This window comes from Bubalus bubalis, chromosome 16 (genome assembly GCF_019923935.1).
Source record: "Bubalus bubalis isolate 160015118507 breed Murrah chromosome 16, NDDB_SH_1, whole genome shotgun sequence".
In the NCBI taxonomy this organism is placed as follows: domain Eukaryota; kingdom Metazoa; phylum Chordata; class Mammalia; order Artiodactyla; family Bovidae; genus Bubalus; species Bubalus bubalis.
In genome coordinates this window covers 40,719,874-40,735,261 of record NC_059172.1, presented here as the reverse complement: position 1 = coordinate 40,735,261, position 15,388 = coordinate 40,719,874, and the positions used below count along the sequence as shown (strand labels likewise).

Sequence of the window (15,388 nt, the reverse complement as noted above, 5' to 3'; positions counted from 1 at the left end):
GGCTGGGGTGGGAGCCTAGTGAGGGCTTTATAGGGGACTAAGTAAGGTTATGCAAAGGTAGTGTGACTAGGAATCACATATGGGACATTTTCTTTGCTAGCAAAGAAAAGATGGTTTTAGCTAGCATATTTATTTTTCCCCTTTTGTAGTGAAGAGAAAAGCAGTTTTCATTTTTCTTGTTACATATTTTGTGTTGAATCAAATTAAGGAATGAAATCATATTCAAAACCAGTGATAGTGAAGTGAAATTGTCAGTTGCTCAGTCATGTCTGACTCTTTGTGGCCCGTGGACTGTAGCCTGCCAGCTCTTCCGTCCATGGAATTCTCCAGCCAAGAACTGGAGTAAGTAGCCATTTCCATCTCCAGAAGATATTCCTGACCCAGTGATCAAACCCAGGTCTCTTATGTTGCAGGCAGATTCTTTACCATCTGAGCCACCAGGGAAGCCCATTCGAAATCAGGTCAGTGACTAAATGTTTAACGGCCCCATAGGCCTCCTTCCCTTTTTTCCTCCCTTCCCCATTCTGCTCTGGAACGAAACTGGGACAATAGCCAGGTCAGTGTTTTACTGTATCTTACTGGTCTTTCCTCATGGCCACTAGGGAAAAAGACATTAGAACCTGATACTCTAGGTCATTAATTGCAGTGATTTAATACAGCCCTTGAAGTACTGCTGCAAAGAACATTGCCCCCAACCTCGGTATTAGAAGCAAAGCAGGGCTAAGGTGAGAGCATTTTCCAATTAGAACCTATGTTTTCCATCCCTCAGCATTTCCCAAGTCCATTGACTCACACCAAAGAGGAGGAAGCGGGTACAGAAGTGTGTTCATGTCAGACCCGGTGGCATGGTGCTAGTAGCCTCTCCTGGTCAGTTTTGTCCTGGCAGCAGGTAAATCTATAACTTTTCATTCTGGTTTAAAGGGGAGAATTTCTAGACTATCTACAGTATAGAGTATGTAAGTTTGATTTGCTAATTGAAGAAGTCCATGATCAAATGCCATATTTGATCACAACCAGCTTACCCTGACAATAAGCAATGGGACATCTATGCACATCTACCTTGAATAGTGACTTAGAGAGCTGGAGTAAGGGACAGCAGCAGAGGGTCAGCTAAACTACTGCCATTGATCACATTTCATGTCTAGTCCCAGTTCAGATGATAAACAATGGAATTTTCTGAGAATTGATTTTCTGATGGAATTTTCTTTTCATAATTAGCCAATTCTATCCTTGCGTAAAGCAGATGACACTGTGCACGTCACCTGGTAGAATGCCTATCAGGGAAAAGATCAGGAAAGAAACTGATGCTGTAGGTCTTACAGAGCTGAGGAGAACTGTCTGTGGTCCTTTTGAGTCAGAATTTACACTATGCTGTATTGCTCAGCAAAACTGGGAAACAGAAGTTCTAAGTCTGGGAGCATCAGATGGTCACCAGTGAGGTTCTAAAGAAGAGAAGAGTCTCTTTAAGGATTCGCTGGGTCATGAGTTTAATTCCAGTTTTTAGGAAGGACTTGTGTTAAAGGAAAGGGCACATGTTTTTTCATGCTTTCAGCTTGGGACACGCTTTGAGAAGGAGCCTTCTGTAGGTGTGAAAGAATCTTGGTAAGTTAACTCTTAAAGTGTCAGTGTCAAAACCACTGATACTTTGTTCAACCACAGTCAGGAACCCATATGAACCTGATGATTCTTTTGCTGAACTGTGAGTTAGTGGGTGCTCCGAATTACCATGTCTGCCCTAGAGGAGCTGATGTTCTGCTTGCATTTGGTTTGAAGTTTTATTACACATTTATATTTCCCTTGATGAAATGTTCCCATATTAATACAGTGTGGAATAAGTGAAGCAACTAAGAATGTACACTTTTAATTTTCTCCCGGTGTGACCAAAATTTAAACAGGCCTAGAAGAAATGCTGGTGTTAGCATTTGAGTGAACAAATTCAACCTTCAGAAAAAAGAAAGGCATTTGCCCTCCTGTATTTACTATCTGTGCATTTGTGAGCTATGACTTCCCATAAAATAGCTTATCTATCTGGATTGAGGAAAGTCTCTTCTTTTTATGACTGAGAAAAGAGATGCTCTGGGCTGTGATTACACTGATATTGCAATTCAAATGTTTGATTGCTTTGTATTTGTCTGAAACTGAGATGAATGACTGATATGACATCAACATACTGATCCATGATTTGCTCAATAATGTACTATAACAAAAAATGATTTTCCAAGAACATGATTTAAGCAGAACTTGGAAATTACAATTTGCTTGATATGTATTTCCCTTTAGATAGAAAATCTCATGGATGAAAGTAACTCAAATGTTTTGGCACTTACTACAGATGATCAAAATTAACAAGGTGTATTTTGTGGTTTGAGAAATGAATACCTTTTGTATTTATCACTCATGGGCCCCACAGAGTGTAAGAGAGAAAAAAGGAATGGCATGAAGAAATTTTTAATTTGAGAAACCAGTAGATAAAGAACCAATAAGCTTATTGTCTCATATGAACTATTAGTCTTGTGTTATGTAAAACATCTTGGTTTTCTGAATTTGATAATTATTTTTGTATTCAAACATGTTACCTCAGTGTCCAAGACCAGGTGATACCAAGCAGATTGGACCCCAGTTCAGCTTAATTGTTAATAGCAAGTCCTGCTTTCCTTTGAAGCACATACAGCAGTCTTTTCCTTTGGTGCGGTTTCTGGGAAATTCCTTTCCTTGGATTGCCTTGAGGTGTGTTAGGAAGGGTTCAGCATGTTTATTGTTATTGTTGTTGTTCAGTAGCTCAGTCGTATCCAACTCTTAGCAACCCCATGGACTGCAGCACACCAGGCTTCCCTGTCCACTATTTTCCAGAGTTTGCTCAAACTCATGTCCATTGAGCTGGTGATGCCATCCAACCATCTCATCCTCTGTCATCTCATTCTCCTCCTGCCTTTGATCTTTCCCAGCATCAGCGTCTCTTCCAATGAGGTGGCTCCTTACTTCAGGTGGCCAAAGTATTGGAGCTTCAGCTTCAGTATCAGTCCTTCCAGTGAAATCAGTCAGGGCTGATTTCATTTAGGATGGACTGGTTTGCTCTCCTTGCTGTCCAAGGGACTCACAAGAGTCTTCTCTAGCACCTCAATTGGAAAACATGCCTATGGCCTTGGTTATCTGCTCCAAGTAGAGATAAGACTTGAACCAGTTTGTTTTGGAATATTAGAGAGAAAATTGGATAGGAATGAGAGGTAGAAGATGTAGCTAAACAAAACAAAACAAAACAAAACCTTCAGAGGGTAGAATCCTTGGGACTAAAACCTTAAATATCTGGGAGATGAAGACAATCCCAATAGTATTAGTGATATTTACATAAATATAATTTTAAAAATCAGTGGTAAAGAATTCACCTGTCATTGCAGGAGATGTGGATTCGATCCCTGGGTCAAGATGATCAAGAAAAGGAAATGGCAACCCCTCCAGCATTCTTGTCTGGGAAATCCCATGGGCAAAGGAGCCTGGTGGGTTATAATCCATGGGGTCACAAAAGAGTCGGATACAATCTAGTGACTAAACAACAAAAGCAAATTTAAAAAAACAACAACTGTTCCCCTTTGAGCAAAATCTCTAACAGCTAACAGCTTGAGTCAGGGTTGTGTAAGAAAAGAAATGGATGATGGTCTAGTCAGCAAAGAGTAGCAGAGAGGCTACTATTGTGTATGTCCTTGAACTCAGGTAAGCCCAGGCCAGAAGATTATTCCAGACTTCTTTAGACACCATGATCACATAGCTCACAAGGCAATCGATGGACATGGATTGGCCATATGATACTCTGGTTAGGAGACAATGAACCCTGTTGAGTGGAACACATAAGAAATGAATCTGTATATAGGACTCCATCATGATAATAGTTGTTCTCTGCAAGATGAGACTGTGCAGTGCCCTGAGAGAATGACAGCCTGTGCAAGGGGCTATCTAAATGACTAAAATGTGCAAGGGGCATAGACTAAAATGTGCAAGGGGCAAGATAAATTCCAGTCTAATTGGAGTAATCAGGATTGTCTCCTGTTTCCAGGCAAGAATGATGTCATTCAATGCTAAGAAAAACACAGAAAGGGACCTTTGATGTTCTTGATTTTCTAGAACTCATAGAGGAGGTGCTTCAGTCTAGTGCACAGAATTTCTCCAGTTATTTTGTTTGTTCATGAATTTTTTTTTCATCTGGGGGGAAAAATAAGAATATAGCAGAAATTGAGGAAAATAATGAGTAATCAGAGAGACTGAGATTAGATGTAAACAGATTGCTTTCAGCACAATTTTGGTGTTAGTTCTGCAAACACAACTCTCACATTGTTAGTGTGTGCAATCAACATAATGCTATATTTCCTCCTTGTAATCTCACCACAAACATTATCAAGTCCTCTTTCTCTCACTCCCTCCCTTTAATTATGCTGTAGTCATACATTCTGATAATACCATACCTTACATTTGAGCCTAATTTTAGCAATTGATTTTTGAAGAATAAAAATGTCCTGATAAAAGGGTGGCTTATGAAAGTGTTCAGTGGAAGGAATTCTGGTATACATTATGGTTTGATATAATTAAGATATTAAAATATAACAGCCGTGGGGTACTGTTGACGTCATATAATTTAAAGCATAATGATAAAAGGAATAAAGATGAATGAATGAATTATAAGGTAATAAGATGTTGATATTTGACTGATACTTTAGGTGTGTCCTCCTTCCACAAAGGCATTCAAAGAGATTATAAAACATCTATTGCTAGACTGAACCCTCACATCCTTTTTGTCTTGCTCATTTCAATAAGACTTTGTATGAAAAATGTACTTTATTGACCAACGGAATACCTATAACTATAGCATTAATTAATTTATTCATGTTTCAAAGCTATTGTTACATAGTAGATTCTATAACTTTCTCCCTTCTATTTTCTGATTTATTTTAACTTATTCACAAATTCATATATTTGAATAAAAAGGTCTTTTTTGCTTCTGTTCAGGTGCTTATGTCCGACTTTAAACTTTTTAATTCATTTCTTTGCACATATTTCATGTTGCTTTTGCACTTATTATTGCATTATTATTTGTGTGGATGGTTCTCCCCCAAGTACTTAATTTGTAAAGCTTCAAACTTACTTTGTCAACATACTCTATAACACACTTTAGCTCAGAATATGACTCATCTAGGAGATTGTTTTGAAGCCTGTTGACCCTCGAATGAAACCTGACCAGTAGCCTTCTCAGTGGTGGGGCAAGCTACAGATTCAGACAGTACTCACCAGTCATCGGCAAAGCAATTAGTAGAGATTTTAGAAATTTTATTTAAAATGCCAGTTTTGTTAAATTTCAAAAAGTTAGGTAGTTTCAGTCCCCAAAGGGGAAGAAGGGGTATTTCTCTAGTATTTATATTTCTGTTTGAATATATACATATATATATATGTATATATTCAAGAATTAATGACATCCCCTGTACTCTGGGGGTAAGAGTAATGACATGCCCCCATTATCTGGGGATGAGGCATGACTTGCAGATGTGTTTGCTGGGGAGGCAGAGATTGTGTCTCACCTATGAGTTTTCTGGAGCTAGTCTTCAATTTTGCAACTCAGCTTCAGTTCCAGATATAGATGTGAATCCCTGGACTAATCTTCAGACTCGTCATGGTCTCTAAAATTGTCTATGAGGGAAGGCTGCTCTGCTCCCCAAGGAGTCATTAAAACCATTTACTCTGAGTTGACTAATCCAAACCCAAATCTGGTTTCAGGAAAACAACTTTCACATCTAAAGTAAGATATTGCTCTAATGAGCTTGAAAATATATTTGTTTATGACTGTAATATGATGTCAGCCATGGTTTCAGAGTCAGCTGTTAGTAGGACTGAATAACAATGATAGCCAAAAATAAGAGTAGCAGGTAGTAGTAGCAGTAGTAAATTAATTATAGTTTTGTGACTAAGGGTGAAAATTCTGGAACCATACTACTCAGGGTTGGAGTCCAAGCTCATCCCCTTACTAATCGTATGATCTTAGGAAAATTACTTAACCTTCCTGTGCTTCTGTTTCCTCATCTGTCAAGTGGGGATTATACCAGTGCTTCTCAGTGGGTTGTTGAGAGGCTAAACTAATTAAAAGTTTCTTCTGTTAGTGTTTTCATGATATTAATGGTATCTGATATTTATTGAGTACTTGCCATATGTTGGGCTTCCCTGGTAGCTCAGCTGGTAAAGAATCCACCTGCAATGCAGGAGACCCTGTTTTGATTCCTGGGTTGGGAAGATCCCCTGGAGAAGGAGAGGCTACCCACTCTAGTATTCTTGGGCTTCCCTGGTGACTAAGATGGTAAAGGATCTGCCTGCAATGCAGGAGACCTGGGTTTGATCCCTGGGTTGGGAAGATCCCCTGGAGGAGGGCACGGCAACCCACTCCAGTATTCTTGCCTGGAGAATCCCCATGGACTGAGGAGTCTGGCGGGCTACAGTCCACAGGGTTGCAAAGAGTCAGACACGACTGAGTGACTAAGCACATGTCGCGTGTTAGACACTATTCTAAGCCTTTTACAGATATTATCTCACTTAATATCTAACAGTTCTACTATCTTCATTACATAGATGAGGAACATGAGTATTTAGAGTTAAGTAACTTGGCCAAGGTTACAAAGCAAGTGAGTGGCTGAGATGGGATTTGAAACAAGTAATCTGAGCCCAGAGTTTAGATCTTTCTCCTTAACACTATTCTGATGTCATCTACACTATATTATATTCATTTATATTATCATATTTACATATGTAATGGTGCTATTTCAATGAAAGTGTGAAAATGTTAGTTGCTCAGTTAAAGCCCACCAGGGTCCTCTGTCCATGGAATTCTCCAGGCAAGAATACTAGATTGGGTAGCCATTTCCTTCTCTGGGGGATCTTCTCCACCCAGGGATCGAATCCAAGTCTCCTGCCTTGCAGACTTTTTACCATCTGAGCCACGTTATTTCAATGAATGCCATCTAAATAAAAACTCGCATCAATTTTGTTGTTCCAGTGAGCAATACTGCTGCTCTTCTCATGCATTTCTAACTTACAGAAATAATGCTAATAGTGTATGCATATGAACCAGTGACAATTTTCAATTGTAAGCAACAAAAATAGACTCCCTATATTTTCAGCAGATCAAGAGCCACCAGGAAGACAGAAGTATCCGGTTGAAAGCTATGCCCCAAAGCCCTGCAAGGAATTGAGCAAGTGAGCACCCTCCAGAGTTGCTGCTCAACATTAGGACCTCGGCATGTATTGTAAGGGCAACCACTGCTGCACGCTGGACATGAAAGACACCACCCTGCTGCCCCAGAAACTGGATCTTGCTGCCTCAGCAATACTTCCAGGGTCTTACACTGCATCTTTGATGGATGTATTTATCTTTTATTTCCCAGAAGAAAGAAATGTTCTTTTGACTTACCATATTGGCTGGGAGAAGTAGATTTCAGGAGTCTCCACTTGGATCTTGCAGTGAAATAGCCTTTTTCCAGGGATTGGAAAACTAAATGGGGTGGGGGGAGATTCTGACAGTTGTTGCCCAGGTGTATTTCAGTTATTTATGTATAATATATCAGGGTGATATTGGGCCCACAATGAGATGAAAATAGGTCAAAATTCTACTTACAACAAGATTCCTATAAGCACCCTCTCTGATTGGTGAACTGCAATGGAATTCTGGGGCCTGAAACATTAGTGGGTGGGCTGTCTATCCATGATTTTAAGAATGCCATGCTTAATTAGCTAGCCCTGAAGATCCCAGATGTTTTGGATACCAAATTATAAATAATTGCCTTATCAAAGTGGCAGCAACCATATACATGTGTTCGGAGCACCACACCAATTTTGACAAGGTAATTATTTATAATACGGTATTCAAAATTTGATCTTATTTTCTAATTTGATATCTCCCACCCACATCTCTGGGCTTCCCAGCTGACACCAGTGGTGAGGAATCTGTTGCTAATGCAGGAGACATAAGAGATGCAGGTTTGATCCCTGGGTCAGAAAGATCCCCTGGAGGAGGGCATGGCAACCCACCCCAGTATTCTTGCCTGGAGAATCCCCATGGACAGAGGAGCCTGGCAGGCTGCAGTCCATAAGGTTGCAAAGAGTCAGAGATGACTGAAGTGACTTGACATGGATGCACCCACATCTTTGGGCTACAGACAATAGCTGTTTCATTTCTTCTTAAAAATAATTATGTTCCTTCACCAATGAATTTCTCAGTGTCGTGGGGTAGAAGATGTTTCTCCACTCTTCTTGGAAGGTGCATACACGGGCAATGGGCTGCATATGATACACTCAGGTCACCTTTCCACATCTTTCCAAACATTTGATTACTTCTGCATATACCAGGCAATTTTTTCTGGCTTCCAAATTCACCTTACTCAGGGAAGCCTTCAGTTTAGGTTCTAGTTAACTAACTAAACAAACAACTATAATGGACCTTTGAAGAACCCAGGTTTGAGTTGTGGAAGTTCATTTATACACAGATTTTTTCCAATTTTAAATACTACAATACCACATGACTTATGGTTGGTTGAATCCAGAACTGCAGAATTAAGGAACCCGACCTCATATAGGTAGGTCAACTATAAATTAAAAATGGATTTTTCTACTGCATGGAAAATCAGTGCTCCCAACCCCTGCTTTGTAAGGGTCAACTGTACGTCATAAATTCAAACACTCTAATAGGATATTCTTCCCTCAGTTTGGTACCTTCATACCATTCCTATACACTAGTATGAAATAAATTGGGAAAATATTAAAACTCTTTGATATGTAAATCTTATATTCTCAGCTTTGACTTAATGTCTCCTGAGTATGTTGGGAGCTTCAGAAAAAAAGAAAAAGAAAAAGAAACAACTAAGGATGAGGGATAAGGAGTTTTTATTTACCTTGAAAGGTAGCTTCCTCAGGTGAAGTCATTAAAGTGTCCTCAAACAAGTTAGGAGCAGCCTCGTCATACAGGCAAAGAGGAGCTTCTTTGGCTGGCAAACTCTCCAGGAGAGTCAGAGGTTCAGGGTAATTTGAGTCATCAAAACCTTCAGGTATATCCTCATTTCTATTATTTTCTGATCAAAGTTTAAATTCCTCATTATATATCTACAGAGATGAACTCAGTTGTTGTAATATATCAACTGACAGAATCAATGTTTGCTCTAGAAATTACAGCTTAGTCATTGATAGCTCTTGGTTTCACTCCATTGTTTAGGCAAAGGATTAACAAATATGAATCTGTAATTCTCCGTGAGGTTTCTAGAATGATTAGAAGAGATGATCCAACACAACTGTAAGTGAATTTCTGAAACTCTTCATTCTGTCTAGGGTTTTATATCATCAAAAGACTTGCCTTCAGTGGGTACTTTATTTTAGGTGATCACAGGTGATATTAACTATTTTAAACCAAGTACCATGAGAATCCTGAGTCCCTTCTTTTCATATTAGTTTGATATTCACTGCCTAGCCACAGCCAACCCTTCCCCCACCTCGTGCACACACAAGCACTTATTTTATTTTTCCCAGAAGGATTTCTGTTTTGAGTTGAAATTACATCTCCTACACTGTATCTTTGTTTCTTCTTGCATGTTCCAATACAGTTAGAATTAGTTTAGAAATGCATCAAAAGTTTTCACTTTGAAAACTCTAATGAACAGACAAAAAGTGTTTGTAGATATTCTTGAGATGACACATATTTACATGAGCAGGTATACCTGAAATTTTCTCTGTCCTGATAGATTTCCAGTGGAATTTTCACAAACAAGTAATGTACTCAAGGGATTACATCCCCAAAGCCCCCGAATCTCATAAATATAGCCTTGCTTTACAATGTGTTTTTGACATTTGTCCTTATCATTGAGGTACAAACATCTGCAGGTAATAATTTTCCTTTTCTATTGATACAATAATATTTGTTTTTCATTTTTGTATTAGAGCTTAAGATTTGGGTTACTTCAAGGAAATAATCCTTTCTTAAGTCCACTTATTTCTATGAGCAGTACTTTGTATTATTATATACATCATCTTATTTAACACAAGATCATGTGAAGTATTTTTTAAAGAAACAAATACATAATGAAGGGTTGAAAACTTATATAAATTGTCTAAGATTTCATAGATAATCAGTGGTAAAGCTAGAATCTGATTCCAGACCTATATGGCTGCAAAGCTCATGGCATATCTTTACAATGCTTTGGTCCATGCCATCACTGACATTCAAAATAGGCTCTGATTTCCCCCACTACCCCTCCTCCACAGTTTTGGGAGTAGCCTTCATTACCTTTTTTGTTCATTCAGCGGTTAAACACAACATAATAATATCTATCCATTATTTCTTCAAATTATCTTCTTTACTTGGTCTTTGAACATTAACTCCATTCTACTGGAGTTAAGAAAGGTTATTTTCAAGTCTCCTTATTTTCTATTGAATGAAGAGGTCCTGCTTCCATCTCTCTTTAACTCCTGAAGCCTTTTTCCTATGTTTCTTATACTTAACGATTATCAACAAAATCTCATGTCTTCAGTATCTCTTTAGAGTATTCCACTCTCTTCATTCTTCTTTTCTATAGATATTAATGCTTTGCTAACCCTGAGGACATTTTTTTTTTCTCTACAGTCTTCTCAAGAGACACATGCTTTTTCTCTTACTCTTAATACCCCTGGGCCTGGTAGAGGCTGGTATTCCTTCTCCACTGGCACTTGCAGACATTGTTTCTCTTTGGACTACAAACGCTTATAGTTGAGTTTACATCATCAGCCTCTATAACCAATCCTCCTTATCCTCCTTCACCTTTTTGCAATCACCTACTAACTAGCATTATGTTTCCTCATCTTTGGAAAGTTTTTGGCTTTGGCTTGCTCTATCTCTCTTAATGGTATCCCTGTCACAATTCCTGATGGACAAGAATTGTGATTTTAATATCTTCATAGAGAAGATCCTTTGAACATTATGGCCCCTTAGTTTCTTGATTTCCCCTCCAAAGATCTTCTTTTTCTCCCTACTGTATCCAGTCACTCCATTGTCAGATTTACTAGGCAGTGGCATTTGCCAATAACTGCAGCTTTGGATCTCATTTAAGCATCTCAAACTGTAACTATCACCATCTCCTGTCTTTCTAGCTCATTCTCTTTAGTAGAATAATGAAAGCATTTCCCTGGGGGCCTGACATTTTTTTGTTGGCTTTACCCATCTCATGTACTCATTCATCTTAAATGCTCTGCTTAAATAATGGTGGTTTCACTCTCTACTTGCATCTGCTCTCAAATGTCATACCTATCTCTTTTATTGCTCTCCAAAAGAAATCCTAGTTAAATTTGATTTCTTACCTACCAAGGACCCCTAATAGTCCAGTTGAACACATGACCACATCAATTTTCTGTATCAGGGCACTGAGTACATATATCATCTGCCTCACAGAGTTGCCATTACCTTGTAGCCCTTTATTTATATGAATTACTAGATTTCAAAGTCATCCTTTTAAGAGTAAAGATATTACCTATATTATTAATGTATTAATGTAATTGAAAAATTCTTTGAACATATAAATGAACCAAATATACGTTCTGATATTCTATGTTCTTCTTTAGAAAGTATAGAAAATATTTGTGTTTTATCAATGTGGTAATGAGTTAGAAGGCTCCAGGAATGAAATTTGACTTCAGCTCAGTTGTAAGAAAGACCTTTAACCTAAAATTAGTTACCAAACTTCTGTAGATCTCAGTTTCTAACTTTATAAAATGAGAGAGATGGAATGGATGGGGCTGCATTTTGAAGCTTAGCATTCTGTGATGGTGAAAAAGCTCTCATGCTTTTCTTGCTTTTTCATGTTTTTTTTTTTTCCCCCCTCAAACAAGTTGATAAGGGAAAGAGTTTCTTAGAAGCTGACCTAAGGTGTGATTTTTCACAGACAGGTGCTATTCACATGGGGCTAGATACCTGTGGGAAGTAGGAAGCTGGAACCTTTTTGCCAACAGCCATTGCCCCAGGTTATGCAAAGTCTCAGGCACTTGTGGAATCTTTCTGGAGTAATCTGATCAATGTGTCTGGTTCCCTTTACCTGGATTGACTCACTATCATGAATCAGATAACTTGATCCTAACATGATACCATCTCCTTTTCCAAAACTCAATCTCTCCAGGTTGATTTGATCATGGTTTGAGCACCTTGTTCTACATCCTGCCTCTGTCCAAACTTCCTGGATATTTGTTGTGCTTGAAAACTGTGATACCTGTTTAAATTCAGTTGCTCATCCTCTTTCATACAAGAAGTGATACCTCATATATTTTGAACAGTTGTTCTTTTCCATGGGTCCTGGCCCATTCCAGCATTTCTACTCCCTTTCATCATGTCTTTGGCTTAGAAGATATAGTTATTGGGTCGCTAATACTGTCTGGTGGCCATCTCTAGGATGTGCTCATGTGAATTATTCCTCATGGACCACCTAAACCAACTACACAATGCAAATGTGACTTGAATGTGTTAAGTTAAAAAACCAGATTTTTCTGAGTATTCTTGGCCTTATATCAATGAACATCTATATTTTCAAGTTCTATGCAAGGTATCATGTGTGAAAACATTTCCCCCAAATATTTACATGTGAGTATATATGTTGGTACTTTCTTATATAGCTATTGTAAAACTAAGTCTGCAGAGTATAGTATTTTCTTCTAATATCCACTTGTTTTTCTTTCAGTGGGCACCATTCTCAGTATAGATGGGGACTGGAAACTATACAACTGTGACAGAGTTCATTATTTTGGGGTTAGCGGAGAATACTACAGTTTGTGCCATTTTATTTATTGTGTTTTTGGGAATCTATCTAGTTACCTTAATGGGTAATATCAGCATAATCATGTTAATCAGAAGCAGCCCTCAGCTTCACACCCCAATGTACCTTTTCCTCTGCCATTTGGCCTTTGTGGACATTGGATACTCCTCATCAGTCACACCTGTCATGCTCATGGGCTTCCTCAGGGAAGGAACTTCTATCCATGTTGCTGGTTGTGTTGCTCAGCTCTGTTCTGTGGTCACATTTGGGACAGCTGAGTGCTTCCTGCTGGCTGCCATGGCCTATGACCGCTATGTGGCCATCTGCTTGCCCCTGCTCTACTCCACCCACATGTCCCCCAGAATCTGCATTCTCTTAGTGGGGGCTTCCTATCTAGGTGGGTGTGTGAATGCTTGGACATTCACTGGCTGTTTGTTAAGCCTGTCCTTCTGTGGATCAAATAAAGTCAATCACTTTTTCTGTGATTATTCACCACTTTTGAAACTTTCTTGTTCTCATGATTTTACTTCTGAAATAATTCCAGCCATCTCTTCTGGCTCAATTATTGTAGTCACTGTGTTTATTATTGCTCTCTCTTACATCTACATCCTTTTCTCAATCCTGAAGATGCATTCCACTGAGAGGCGGCACAAAGCCTTCTCCACCTGCACATCCCACCTCACAGCAGTTACTCTGTTCTATGGGACCATCACATTCATTTATGTGATGCCCAAGTCCAGCTACTCAGCTGAACAAAACAAAGTGGTGTCTGTGTTCTACACAGTCATAATCCCCATGTTGAACCCCCTCATCTACAGTCTCAGAAACAAGGAGGTTAAAGAGGCCATGAGAAAATTAATGGCTAGAACACATTGGTAGTCCTAAAACAATCTAATTTTTAATAATAAACATTGTGTAATGAAGACTTCTCCTGCAGATGAATAAATCATATACTGAGTAAATTTCAGTGTATATTCATAGTATTTGAGACTCACAAATTTTATTCTAAGAAAAAAATTCAGTGTAAAAAAAATAAATGTGCATTCATCAGTATAGGAATATTAGCCAAAAAAAAAAAAAAAAAGTTTTATTCTTACTTTACCCACCATTTTTCGCCCCTACAAGTACTGCTGCTGCTGCTGCTAAGTCGCTTCAGTCGTGTCTGACTCTGTGCGACCCCATAGACGGCAGCCCACCAGGCTCCCCCATCCCTGACATTCTCCAGGCAAGAACACTGGAATGGGTTGCCATTTCCTTCTCCAATGCATGAAAGTGAGAAGTGAAAGTGAAGTCGCTCATTCGTGTCCAACTCTTCGAGACCCCATGGACTGCAGCCTACCAGGCTCCTCCATCCCTGGGATTTTCCAGGCAAGAGTACTGGAGTGGGGTGCCATTGCCTTCCCCCGCTACAAGTACAAATCTTTTCAAATAAATTCTGTGCTCTTTGAATGTAGTCTTTGGAAATAACTGCTGGAAGCACCTGAAACTCCTTGAGTGGGAAATAAAGAGCAGTGTTGCCATCCATAATCTTGTCATCTGATAGAGATGGTGTCCATGATGTACAGATAATCTAAGGACTGAAATCAGTGATGCTGGTAGTTGTAAAGCTTCTGCTGCTTTGTGATCTGAGCAACAGGATTCTCCCCACAATACCTCAGCAGGTGAGTCTCAGCAAGCTAACTCAGAGGATATCTGAAGGCTCCATTTAGCTTAGCTCTTCCCTTTCAGGGATCTATTCTCAAAAATATGTTCAAGAGTTTCCAGAAGAAAGACTACTGGGGGCTAATTGACATGACCTGGCTCCTTTCTAGGTCAGAAAGTAAGGTTTCTTTTTTTTTTAAGGTTGTTTCAGTCTTGTCAAATGTATGCTGCATACTCCTATAAGGTGTGTTAAACCATTCTTTCCCTCCTAGTCTTGTTGACTCTTATACTGAAATTCTCAGATTTCTTGCACATAATTTCATTGGAACTTCTGGATTAGCCCATAAAGTGCTCCCTTTAAACCAGATGGTTTCCCTTATAGAATTTTAAATTATTTGTATTTTTATAGACCTCTTTGTGTTTCTTCTCCCAGTTGTTTTATTCTATGTGGATATTTTTAAATAAAAAGGGATAATATTTTTAAGGATCTTATTTTTCCTTTAATAAATATAAATACCAGACTAATCTTAATACAAGTTATATCATGTGATCTTTCTATTTAGTCATAATCAATGTTTCCACTGTCCACTACATTAAGTCCAGAGTGAGATTAGCTTCATGGTAGTGTGAGACATCTCTCCTTTTTGTCCTCCCCTCTTTAAACAACTAATCAGGCATCCATACATCAACAAAGTGCCTCAGAAGATGTTATGGGATCCAGAACCATACAGCAAGGGATCCAGGAGGAATCTTGACCACCTATGCATCTAGTGATAGTCAGAAAGACCCCAATATGGGCCTCAAAACCAGCAGGAGTCAGTGAATTTGCCTCAATTCTTCTTGGCCCCTGCCAAGGGAAACCTGGAGAGTGCAGACTTGGGCAGAAACCTATGGATCAGCGAGACTGTAGAAATGTAGCTTTCCAGGTGAGGGATTCCTGCATGCAGCTGGAGAAAAATAAT

General features: G+C 38.9%; 1 protein-coding gene and 1 long non-coding RNA gene across 2 annotated transcripts; both read left to right on the top strand.

The window, feature by feature from the left end:
- The first annotated feature begins 408 nt into the window (after nucleotides 1-408).
- On the top strand, nucleotides 409-7,992 carry LOC112579662. The gene is made up of 3 exons (XR_003103965.3): nucleotides 409-461; nucleotides 770-889; nucleotides 7,149-7,992. It is a non-coding gene; the product is annotated as an uncharacterized LOC112579662 (long non-coding RNA).
- A 39-nt stretch (nucleotides 7,993-8,031) lies between these two features.
- Nucleotides 8,032-14,007, top strand: LOC102402555 (olfactory receptor 5P3-like). Its single transcript, XM_006052810.4, has one exon. The coding sequence runs from the start codon at nucleotides 12,732-12,734 to the stop codon at nucleotides 13,662-13,664; it is 933 nt and encodes a 310-aa protein (XP_006052872.3). The 5' UTR covers nucleotides 8,032-12,731; the 3' UTR covers nucleotides 13,665-14,007.
- The last annotated feature ends 1,381 nt before the right edge of the window (nucleotides 14,008-15,388 follow it).